The sequence below is a fragment of the Miniopterus natalensis genome, chromosome 2, assembly GCF_054644295.1.
Source record: "Miniopterus natalensis isolate mMinNat1 chromosome 2, mMinNat1.hap1, whole genome shotgun sequence".
NCBI classification, from domain to species: Eukaryota; Metazoa; Chordata; class Mammalia; order Chiroptera; family Miniopteridae; genus Miniopterus; species Miniopterus natalensis.
Genome location: NC_142082.1, coordinates 881,531 through 894,384, shown reverse-complemented (window position 1 = coordinate 894,384; position 12,854 = coordinate 881,531). Strand labels below are relative to the sequence as shown.

At 46.9% G+C, this 12,854-nt stretch overlaps 1 protein-coding gene across 1 annotated transcript in view; it reads left to right on the top strand.

Annotated features, from left to right (window-relative positions):
* CSMD1 (CUB and Sushi multiple domains 1) overlaps positions 1-12,854 on the top strand; it is a 193,176-nt gene that overhangs the window by 138,764 nt on the left and 41,558 nt on the right. The window contains exons 38-39 of the mRNA XM_087815024.1: positions 106-291; positions 9,669-9,863. Coding sequence (XP_087671150.1) covers positions 106-291; positions 9,669-9,863 — 381 coding nt within the window. The remainder of the gene's footprint in view (positions 1-105; positions 292-9,668; positions 9,864-12,854) is intronic.

Below are 12,854 nucleotides of genomic sequence, written 5' to 3'. Positions count from 1 at the left end.
TACGTTTAATCATGCAATATATTAGAAATGTAAATATCAGTAGAAAAAAAGCGTATTTCATAAAATGTGTAAAAGTAACCCTGCATGTGTCTCATTTCTTCTCAGCCGTGTCCTGCGGAATCCCTGAGGCCCCAGGAAATGGCTCCTTCATGGGTAACGAGTTCACCTTGGACAGTAAAGTGACGTATGAATGTAACGAGGGCTTTAAGCTTGAAGATGGCCAACAAGCCACAGCCGTGTGTCAGGAAGATGGATCCTGGAGCAACCGAGGGACGCCGCCCACCTGCAGGCGTAAGTGCTGGATGTGTTGGCCTTGTTTGAGGGTTTAACTAGGAGGGGGTCTCCCAGGTGAGATGCTCTGGAGGGCAGAGCTCTCTCCCACACCTGTGAGCGCCTGGTCTTTGCGTCGAGGTGGTGCAACCTGCTTCCTCCACACAAAGCCCAACACCAGTTAAAATGAGCCACGTGCGCCTGAAGGTGGGTCAGTCAGGTGGAAGCCTGTGAAGCCTGGTGGTGGCCTCAGTACCTAGACCCTGTGGGTCACCCGCAGATCCCGAGCATGCTGCCGTTGCGTTTGGAGAGTGAAATCAAGAGCAACCTGAGAGCTTACCCGGGAAACAGCACACTAACAAAATACTGAAACAGCTCCACCTCCTCTTCATCTCCCATCTGACCTGAAGTTCTTGGACATCAGAGGCAGTGCCGAGCATATTCACACACCGCCTACTCTGAGTAACTCACTGATGCTCCGTAAAACAGCCACTCCTGGTCTCTAAGGTGGGCTGTGATTCCTGGGAAGCTAGTTACAGTACAGCAGACCCACCAGTAAGATCGTTTTGTTCAATGTTTCATTATAATGCGGGTGAGGAAGAAGAAACTATGGATTCCTGACTGGGGCCCTGTCTGTGCAGTTTGCAGGGTGTCCTAGGTCTGCGTGGGTTTGCTTCCAGGACCCTGGCTTCCACCCACACCACAGATGTGCGCATTAGGTGAACTGGCGAGTCTACACTGTCCCATCTCGGTGGTGTGGGGGTGTGGCCCTGCCATGGACAAACATTCTGTCCAAGGGCCAGGTCCCCCCTTGTGCCCTGAGGTGCCCCAGGGGAGGCTCTGGCCACCCGAGACCCAGGGCTGGAGTAAACAAGTGGAAAATAATGAGCTTTCTTGTTCTCATCTTTCTTAAATGTATATATAGCTCATATTTATTTCATTGTTTAATGTTAGAAGTGTTTAGGGTCTTTATTTAGAAATTTGGTGACTTGGGGGGACCATAGATATGTACTTACCTCTTGTTTAAATCAATGAGCCTGAAGTAAGATTGGTTTTCCTCTGCATCATTATTACGTAGTGAGGACTTGCTGTGTAATAACATTCTTACAAGGGCTAAAATGTGGGTACGTTCTAGGAGTCTGCTTTTAAAAAATAATGATTGTGTTCGTCACACAGAGTCAAACAAAAGCTCAAAGACGTACACACGCAAGTGTGTACACGATTCAGCCCAAGGTTTTCACTGCAGCTACCCTAAAACCACCCTCAAATCGGAGATAATCTCACTACCTCGTTCCTAACCATTGAAAATGATACAGTATTTCTACATATACAGTGATATTTTTGCTCTTTAAATAGATAGCACAAAGGATCCACGTAATCTTTCATTGTAAAATTAGTTTATTGGCCTCTTTGGGTATGGTGTTTTGGTCATGTTAAAAATTTTTAAGCGTTTAGATATGAATATGTAAACATTTATGGAAAACCAGTGATGTCCCCCCCATAGTTTTTTAGTCCATTGCTGACATTTTCATCTATGTTTTTGGGCAAATAATTCTTGCATTTCCTGCGAGTCAGTTATGAACCATTAAGACAACATTCATATTCCTTAGTCATTTTCTATTTAATAAAACCTGTCTTACTGTAGTTATGTAACAGTTCACGGCTAGGAAAACAAGATACATCTGTATATTATTAAGTTCAAGCCTAATTAAAATTAACTCTCCCAGAGTAAGAGCTTAAACTCACAGATGGCAACAACACACATATGTTCGGGTTACTTATCATAAGAATAGTTTCCTGGGCATTTAAGACACTGCCCACCTGGAAGATAGCTCAGAGACCTTTCATAATAATGCCTGTCATTTAAAGTGCCTACTAGGTGTCAGGTGTTCCAAATGGTTTACCTTTAAATCTCATCATAACAGTGGGAAGGCAGGACACAGACGGCCTTACAAGTGACGTAAACGCTACTGACTTGTGGATCTGGGGTTTGATTCTAGCTCCTTCCAGCTCTAAGTCCTTCCATCTCTTCGTGGCTCTCGCTCTGGTCACACACAGCAGCCACCTGGATAGAGAGCTTACAGAGCCGGCGCTCAGGTTGGGCCCTCAGTTGTTCTAACCTGATTGATGTTGGGTAGAAGGTGTGCATCGTGTTTTCTTAGTACTCTGCCAGCTGTGCTTCACATGGCAAGTGTATGCCAGGTCTCAGAGGAGAAGCATTTTAAATGTGTGTACTGTTTGAGAGAGACGTGAAAATGGCCAGGTGATTACACAAGTGTAAGTTTTAGTCTCGTATCTTTTTTTAAATAGACTTATTATTCTGAGTAACTGTTGGTTCATGTAAAATGGAGCAGAAAGTACAGAGATTTCCCATATGCCCCCTGCTCCCCCCCAGACACAGCCCCCCCATTATAATGTCCCCACCAGACAGTGTGGTTGTCACCACTGATGAACCTGCACTGACACGTCATTATCACCCAGAGTTCACGGTTTACATCAGGGTCAGTCTGTGTTGCCCATTCTAAAAGTATGGACACATTTATAATGGTCAATGCCCATTATTAGTGTCTGTACAAAGTGTTTTCATGGCCATGAAGCCCCCTGTGCCCTATGATTCGTGGCTTTCTTCCCCAGCCCCTGGAAACCACTCATCTTTTTACTGTTTCCCACGTTTGCCTTTTCCAGGATGTCAAAAGGTCGGGATCACACAGATGTAGCCTTTTCAGATTGGCGTCCGTCTCTTAGCCACGTGAACTTAATGTTCCTTCATGTACTCCATGGCTTGAGAGATCATTTATTTTTAGCTGAATAATATTCCATTGTCTGATTGGACCACAGTTTGTTTATCCATCACCTGCTGAAGGACATCCTGGTGGCTTCCAAGTCTGGGCAGTGTGCAGGTTTCTGTGAGGACATGAGTTTTCAGTTTACTCGGGTAAATGCCAAGGAGCACAATAGGTGGATCCTATGGTGAGAGTATATTTAGTTTTGTAAGAAACTCCACAACTGTCCTCCGAAGTGGCTGCACCATCTGCATTCCCAGCGGCAAAGAGCAACAGTCCTGTTGCTCCATGTTCTCGTCAACACTTGGTGGTGTTGGTGTTTTGGATTTGGGCCATGTTAACAGGTGCAAAGTGGTGTCTTCTTGCTGTTTATTTGTGTTTCTGTGGTGGACTGTGAGGTGGAGCATCTTCTCATGAGCTTACTTGCCATCTGTCTACTTTCTTTGGCCTGGTGTCTATCCAGGTCTTTGGCTCCTTTGTAATCAGGTTGTTTGTTTCAATATTCTTGAGTTTCAAAAGTCTTTGGTATATTTTAGATAACAGTTCTTTTCTGCTTCAGTCCCCAGACAGTTCTCATGGAGAACAGAATAAACTTCTAAACTCTCTCTGTATTTTGAGCCCAATTCTCCAAAGAGCAGAAGGTCAGAGGTTAAGGAGAGGCCAGCCTGGAGCCTGCCCAGCCCAGGCATGGTTCTGTGTGTATGTGTTTCGGTGTCCACACCACGCTGATAACAACTCCTGGAAGACTCGTCCTGAACCACGTCCATCCTCTAGCTGGTCCTGAGCTCTATACAGATGCACCCATTCAGTTCTTAGGTCTGGGACCAAGGGTCCCAGAGACAGAAAGGAGCAAGCTTGGGGTGTGGTCCGGGAGGCCTGAGAAGACAGCCCTTCCCTCAGGTCAGTCAGGCGGCCCCTGTAAAGGTTAAGTCCTGCGTGTTATTGGGCTGAGAACAGACAGGAAAACGGTGCCATTCTCACTGGAGTGAGATTCTTTCTGGAAGGTAGCACATAGCTGCCTATAGACAAGGGCGCCACACCTGGTCTGAGGATGTGTAGAGAACCAGGTGACTTCAAGGACAGTGCACACTTATGTCTAGAATGTTCTGGAGAAGCCGGGAATGAGAGGCCTCTAGCAGTGGGGTGAAAAGAGCAGTTTTGTGCTGGGCAGTGTTGGACTCTCGCACCTGGCTGCCTTCATTTAGACACGCACTTGAGTTTCCTGTTCTACAGCACAGATCTAGATGTGCAGTTGCTTTAAAGTCATAATAAAAAAGTATTATAACAAAATTGCTTCTTACCTACAAATGAGGTTCCCAGTGTAAGGAAGTTGTGGTGTATGCAGTTAAATGATTATTTACTGGGAAAATTCTATTTGCATTTTAAAGACTTTTTAACACTGATTACCACTCAGGAACATGGGGAAATACATAGAACACTTATGAGAATAGGAAAAGTCAACCTTTAGTTTTCTAAGTATCATCTCAACCTTTTAAGAATCTCTTCTTTCTCCGTTGTTTATTAGACTTTGTAAACAGGAAAAATGGGAGTTGCATTAAAGCTCCTTGGTAGTCAGGGGTGGGAAATCTATTTCGTTGTGTGGGGGTTGCTGTTTTGTTTTGTTTTTTCACTTAATTTAAACTAAAGAAATTGGGCAGAGTAATCCTAACACTTTACCCCAGAAAATGTGGCAACTATTAAGTTCTGGAGTTTGCATTTCCCAGGGCCAATTTCTTTGCAGACTCTGTTGCTACAGAACAATTCCATAAGTTTCTTTTCCACCTGCAGTCCTGTGGAGATCACTGCGCCGAATCTCCAGGGATACGTGATGAATAGTAAATGCAGATGGCAAATAAAATGGGTTCATTGCACCCTCAGGTTTAGGGAATGCAGGTTGCAGTGGATGACTCTGTCGGTTTGTGTACGCTGTGCACTCGTACGAGTCTCCAAGGCAGATGTCTGAGGCTAATTTCCTCTCATTGTAATTACTTACCAAGCCTGGATTTGAATCACTAGCTTCTATGGCTCATGCTGGTGACATGAGAAAACCAGAGAACCACGTGGCATTGATGTGTGGGCGTGGAGCTTCCGCATAGGAGGGATAGGCCTGCTTCGTGTGCTTAGCATTTAGGGGAAAGCAAAGCCGTTAACGTCACCCCCTCATGAAAGGAAGCCAACATTGTCATCCCTGAACACAGGTGCTTCTCTCTTTCGATTAAAGCTATTAGTGAGGCAAGTTCCTCACTGATAACTTTCTAAGGACCTACTGTGTGCCAGGCACCATGAGCACTGCGCATGGCTGATGCAGTGTGGCCACATTTCATGAAAGGGGAAGCACGTTAAAATCATGTCAGACAGCTTCATGTGGCCTAGAAATAGACCATTCGTAGAAGAACCAAGCATTGCAAAGAGTTCTGAGCGATATTTGCTGTAGCGCTTAGTGGATGAGGCTTTGCTATGGGTCCTGTTTTCTTGCTGAGATCGGATTTAATGAACGGTGTTCACCGTTAAGTTGTGGGTCAAGTCGGAGCATCAGTCACCTGGCGTAGCTGTCACCGAATGTTTCACTTCATGATGAACGTTAGTGAAATGTTCCCGGGTCTGACTATCCTAAGGCATCCTCTTTGAGACCAACCACAGTAACAGAAAGACCTCATGAGCGTTTTGGAAACCTCACAAGTGGAAAAGGTAGGATTCACCAGAATGAGCAGAAACCCAGGGATTTCAGGCCTCTGAGAATACATGAGTGTTCTGAGTAGATTCGACCAAGAGTCTCAGGGGATAAGCAGTTAGAGCTTTAAAGTCTTTGGACCTTGTTTGTCTGACGTCTCTGAAAAGCTGAGTGATTCTCAGGTGAGTACATAGATTACATTCTAGGAGTCTGCTTCAAAACTCTATTAATTCACCCTTAATTAATACACCCACTCTTTTTTAAAAAAAATATTTGTTTTCATTGATTTTTTAGAGAGAGAGGAAGTGACAGGGAGAGAGAGAGAAGCATCTATGGGAGGGAGAAATACCCATCAGCTGCATCCTGCGCACCCTCTCCTGGGGATCAAGCCTGCAACCCAGGCATGTGCCCTGACCCGGAATCGAACCTCTTGGTGCCCAGGATGACGCCCAACCAACTGAGCCACACAGGCCAGGCCGGTCCGCCGGCTCTTACTCTACATAACTCATGCACTAATCATTGGGCTAAGCTCGGGAGTTAAAACAGAAATCCCAAAACAATCTTTGTTCATCAGAATCCCATGATGTCCATCGGTCTTTGGGTTCAGCCTGTGGCTGTGCCGAAGTTTGGTGGCATGAATGCGTTTCAGTTCTCTTAGTCCCTTGCGTTTCCCCAAGACCTCGCTGAATGTCCCTCTTTGCCTCAGCCGACAGCCTTGCAGTTCAGCATCTGATGCCCCAGGACTAAAAGCAGCCCCACCTCCCCATCCTGCGAGCGTGTCACTCTGGGAAGCTGAAGGCTGGGCTTCAGGGGCGATGACAGGCACAAGGACCAGACCGATTAAATCTTCTTGCCCCAGAGGCATCAGCGGAGTGTTATAATCTCATTAGCTGTGCTTGAGCTGAAGGCGGCCGTGAGAAGCACTCACCCCGTTGAGGGTGATGGGGAAAGTCTGTGGTAAAGGCAAGAGCATCCTACATCTGGGGCTGATTAAACACCACCGAGGACTTAGGAGGAGGCCCTGTAATTTATGAGAGAGGCTAAAGGGCATCCTTCACAGCGGCAACACTGTCATTGTCTGTGCGTCTCAAACGAAACAAGGGCTCGCCTCCTCGGTTTTCCACTGGCTGAGCAAGTCTTTAATAAATCAGGGTCACTCGTGGTAAAATTAAAAGTGATATTTCTCCATAAAATGCAGACTCTTTTGCGTTGTCACTGAAACATTCACAAGGTAGAGAAACAGTGTCTTTTGTGCACAGAAAGCCATTGTCTGTGCTCTCAGCTGATCTGATTGGAGGAGAATTATTTAGGGAGTTTTAGGAGAAAAGTGTCCCCAGGTCCACACAGTGCTGTGAGCCCTGTTGCGTGGGGGGGGGGGGGGGTCCAGGGTCCATGGCCCATGTTCTCTTGAACTTGTCAACACAGAAGAAAACGGCCCCAGCAGATTGTTTCCCTTAAGGTGATAGGAGAGAATTTGAATTTCCTTAGAAAATGGAAGGACTTTGGTGAACACTCCAGACTGAGCTTCCGACCACGGCAGCAGAACCCGAGCGGTTTTGAAAACCTTCAGTTTCATTCGTCTATAGTTGTCAGTGTCACGTGAACCGTCCTCGTCAGTGTCTGGAGTCCCCACGGGCTAAATTCTGAAAAGACGTCCAGGTCCCTTGTTTTAGTCATTTATAGAATAAATACAGATTCTCTAGCCGTTGCTGGTGGTGGAGAAACGACAGGGTGAGAGGGACCAGGTGGGGACAGGTGGGACCCCACCCAGCGTGGGGAGCGGGTGGGCCTGAGCTGACCTGCCCCTGCCTAAAACACAGACCATGATCATCACACCCGTTCCCTGTTGGCGCTGCTGTGAGGGCCACCTTAGTGTAGTCATCTGTGTGTCTACAGCGTGTCCCCAAAAATCTGCCCCCTGGGATTTCACCCCCGACCAGATCAGGTCCCTTGTCCTCCCAGCTCTGAGGTGTTGGCACAGTGTCGCCCTCAGCATCTTCGGAGGCAGTGAATGGAACCCCACCTCCAGCGGTGCCTGTGAACCCCCCCTTCCCTCCTCCTCCAGCAGACAGGACAGGACGGGCTCTAAGTGTTTACCTCAGTTCTCACTTTACTTTTACTCCTGAGCTTTCTGTCTGTTTCTTTGTTTCAGTGGCTCGTCATTTTTCAGGGTGCACACACACTAGCGTGTACACAGTCGTGCACACACACACACTCGCACTCACACACACACTCACACACACACACACACACTCTCTTCCATAAACCTGACCTCAGCCCCTGCTTTAAGCCAGACATTTATATGCAAAAAAAATTGTGAAAAGACAACACTGTTTGCAGTAAGGGAGCTGAGGGCCTTGCCAGGAGGGAGAGAGGCGGGCAGACAAGCAAAGGGGAGTCAACTCTTACAGAGCGGGCCCCGGGCGTGAAGGAAGGGCTCACCATGAGGAATGTGGGAGCCAGTGCTGCGGACGACAGCAGCTCCCGGAAAACCCCGGGTTCCGTGGTGTCAGCCAGCACCAGTCCTTCCAGGTGGAAACAGTTTGTCAGAGACAGGCACCGACAACAGTCACGGGAATTCTAGAAGCTCACTGTTGATGACGTGAAATGAGTTTTACTTGACACACATTCTCGGACTGGGAGGAGTCATGGATTTATAAGGTTAAAGGCATTAAAGAATTTTCAGAAACAGCAGTCGTTCCTGGAACCCTAAAGGTATTCAGGTTGGAGGAAAATCATAATTATTATATAAAACGATGGAATATCCACATAAAGTTTGGATACTTTGGTATCTGAAAAATACCTACAAAAAAAGATTTGGGGTTAACTTTTAAACTTACAAATCCTTTCCACATTTTAAATCTCATTATTATAATACCAAAAGATCTTTTTTTTTTTCCAGTTTATTGCACATAATACTGGTAAATTACTGAGAGAATATTAAATGGCATTTTTGTTACATTTTAGGTATATCTGATTTGATTTTAATGAACTTGTATAGAATTTAAAAGTAAAATGCATTTCTTAATATTCTGTAAAATCTTAGGGTTTCTCTGGCCAGTTCTTTCAGGCTCAGTAAGTTAACCAATCAGGTCAGTTCTGTGGGTGGTAGACGGTGACAATGTCCTCACATAGCTTCGTGTTTACAGAAATGGTTCTTAACTTTGTAAAGTTCATTTTTAATACTATTGTACTTTTCAGAAAATATATATACTCCCATACACACAATTTTGCATATATGGTATTTTCAGCCTATTTATAAATTCCTTGAAGACCACGCCAGCTGGTAGCACTGTTCTGCTAAGATTGCTACTATCAGTACCAACACTATAGTCATTGCTAACGCGCTCATTCCGTACCCCCGTAATCCTGGGCCTCTGTCTCAGCGTGGATAGGTCACCTCCGCTAATACTTGCTGCACGTTTTCTGCTCAGCATTACCGCCGTGTGCATGTGACCTCTGTGTGCTTGGAAGTCCCGTGGGGCAGGGTCTGCTGTACAGTGAGTTTCACAGGGAGGCAGGAATGAGGGCATCTGATCTTCTGAAAACTCTTGTCCAAGCTGCTTTTCAGTTACTCAGTTGCTACTGCCAGTTCCTTGGAGGATATGAGACAAATTATGTGAGAGGTGTCTTTACACCTGTGTTCATTTACCAGAAAAAATTTTTCATCTTTGAATGTGCACCCTCACATACCGCACTAAGCCCTTACGTGGCGGGGGCTGCAGGGTTCCCCGCGCATGTGCCACGAGGCCCTGGCGTGCGTTGTCCGTGCGAGACCGTTCCCGTGACTACGGGGGAGCAGAGAACAGCTGAAATAATGGGTGATGGCGTCGATTTTTCTCAGCAAGAGCAGTTTGAGATAAAAGGTCTTTACCATTAAAAGCAGACACGCGTTGATACCCTAAGGGGAAAAATTGATGACGTTAAGTCTGTTTCTTTTCCAGCGGTCACCTGCCCTGGCGTCGAGGCCCAGCTCTCCGAGCACGTCACCTGGAGGCTGGTCTCGGGGTCCCTGAACGAGTATGGCGCTCAGGTGGTGCTGAGCTGCAGTCCTGGGCATTACCTGGAGGGCAGCCGGCTGGTGCAGTGCCAAGCGAACGGGACTTGGAGCGTAGGCGAGGAGCGGCCTCGGTGCAGAGGTGAGTCCCAGGTGTGCTCCCAGGCGACACAGCCTCTCTGAGTCACGGGCACCGAGGGTGTTAATCCTACACATTAACCAAACGGCCTCTCTTTGCATTCGGATGAAGAATACTTATTTTATGTGACATGCTTATAATACATGCCATCTTTTCCTTGTTAATGATCATATTTTATAAACTTTAAAATATCAGAATAGCCCAGTATTTCAAATCAGCTCAAAGTCAAGTCCAGGTGTGTGTTTAAAGAGACAGCTCTTATACCCTGTGGAGACTGTTCAAACCTTCCAATTGGGACTTGGGGAAGTGGCATTGATGCGGAAGGTATTGTTTTCTCAAATAATGAGTCTTCAAAGGCAGCTGTTATTCCCTAGGTACAAGATAAGCAGGGTTTTGAGTAGGTTTCATAATAAATATGAATAAATAGAGAAATAAACCAATATCACTATTGTTCAGAGCGCGATTTGATTCCAACACATTGACTAGACAACCTCTAGTGGATTGTTCACGGGAAATTATCATGCACAGAAATGAGGCATCAGACCTGTGTCAGATCCCTAACTTATGCAGCTTACTTAGAAAGGAACAAAAGAATGAGTGCTTCGCCGTGTTTCCTAATCATGCTAATTCAACGTCGATAGAACAAGTGTTAAACATGAGCTAGACTGCTCGCCAGGAACACGGAGGTGAAAGGATGGGCCAGTGACTCCTGGGAGCTCAGCGTCCTCCCACCAAAGTCAGCAGCCTGTGTGTGTCCCCAGATGGCCCTGCCCAGCGGGGCCTCATTCTGGGGAAATTTTTCACCCTCCGAAGTGTCCTGGTCTGAGTATCTGGTCACTGGATTCATGCTGAGCTTCCTCTGGGCTGTAATTCTGAGTCAGTGAATTCCTCCTTCTCAAGGCTACACGGCGATCCTCGAATGTACCCCCTGTGGTCACGCTCAGTTTTGAGACTTGGAGACTCAGGTTAAGGCCACAGGGAGGGTGGAGGAGAAGGAACGAGGGTCCTTTTCCTTTGGCCATGTGGGACTCTCCCAGCCAGCACCCTTTCGGTCAGATTCCGGCCAGAATCGGGGCCTTCAGAGCAGGCATGAGATCGCTCCTTGGGATGGGCGTCCACGCGTCACCTGAGTCCTGGACGGGATCCCGCCCCAACAGATCATGTAAGAGTTCTCCTAAGCTGGACCTGGCCTCACCGTGAAGTGGGCAGGCTGGTCACTGACCATCTGTTGGTCATTGGAGGTGTGTCTGGACTGACCATTGACCACATGGGCGAGCTTGTCATCAGTCTGCACACTTCACCTGCATCACAGGAGGCCAGAGAAAGGACGTTCCTACCTCATTCCACATGAGCATTGTCCATGGTCATTACTCAGAGCAACGTGACCTTGAATTTTCTTAATAATTTTCTCACACATAAGTGTCCAGGCTGCACTGTGTGACTCCAGTGACACTCGCCACCCAGGGACAGCTGGTCCTGTGTTTGAGCCCGTCACTGAGTGAGGAGTCCTCTCTGACACGTCCCGGCGTTTGGCTCCACCCCTCTGGGCCTGTGACACAGGCGCATCAGGACCTGGAGAGGAGTGTGCTCGGACCTCCCGTGGTTCAGCCATTCCTGACCAGCCTGAAGTTTGGGCTACAGATGGAACTTTAAATATCATGACTCAAGGTGAAGTTCATGCTCTGTTTGGAAAAAGGCTTAATGGAAAGTTCATAGTAAATTGTAAAATTGAAATCCTGGTCAAATTCGTTGACATTTCGCACAGCAAACAGCAAAATCACTAAACACGTGGATGTGGCCCTGCAGGAGCTCAGCCGTCACAGATGCTAATACGTCGTGGACGCCATCTCCCCAGCAGTAACATCTGACCGGGACACACTCCTAGCGGAATGTCCCGTAGTTCTGGCGAGTAGACCCTCAGAGCACACGTTACCCCACCCGCTGTGTGTCTGCTTGTCCACTTGAAATGGAACCAGGGGCCTTGCATCTCAGAGAAAAGTCAGCCTGTTTCAAAAGGCTGGTTTAATGAGACATCCGTAAATGTTCCTTCACATGAATTATCAGTACAGGTTTTCACACTTAATTTTGTTTGTTTTGTTTTGGGGTGTTTTTTTTTAAGATTAACTCTCACCCAAGGGTATTTTTTCTGTTGATTTTTAGAGAGTGGAAGAAGGGGGGACATCAATGTGAGAGAGGCACATCGACTGCTTGTGTCCCACAGAATACCTGACCAGGGCTGTGCATCAAATTTGCAACCCGGGTACTTGCCCTTGACCAGGAATTGCCCCCGAGACCCTTTGGTGCGCTGGCCAACGCTCTGACGCCTGAGCCACACTAGCCAGGGCAGTTTCACACTTTTGATTTGGTTCACTGACAAGGTCCTGAGGTGTTAGTCCCCTGACTGAACCCAGACCACGTCAGGCACTGCTGTGAGCTCTTAGAGCACGTGTCCCCTCCACAAACCCAATGCACAGCCACACGGCAGGGCTCATAGGAGTCATCCTTTTATAAGAGACTTATTTTTCAAAGTAGTAAAGCAGTTGCTTATTTAAAAAAAACAATTTCAATTATTTATGTACCTATGAAGGAAACTTCAAAACACATTCAGCAAAAACTAATAGAATGGTCAGGGAAACAGGCCAACTTGAAATTATAATCATGTGCCCTGGCCCGTGTGGCTCAGCTGGCTGGCATCGTCCCATACCCGGAAGGCCGTGGTCCGATTCCCGGTCAGGGCACATGCCCAGATTGCAGGTTCAGTCCCCAGGAGGGAACCGATACATGTCTCTCTCACACACCAATCTCTCTCCCCCTCCCTTCCCCTCTCTCTAAAATCAGTAAGAAACATACTTTAAAAAATAAATTAATTAAAATTATAATCATAAGTTTCAGTACTGACCTCTCAATAATGGAGAGAACAGGTAGAGAAAATGGGTAGGATACCAACTTCAAGCACAGCGTTGTCAGGTTGGACCTGACCTTTATGGAACCTCT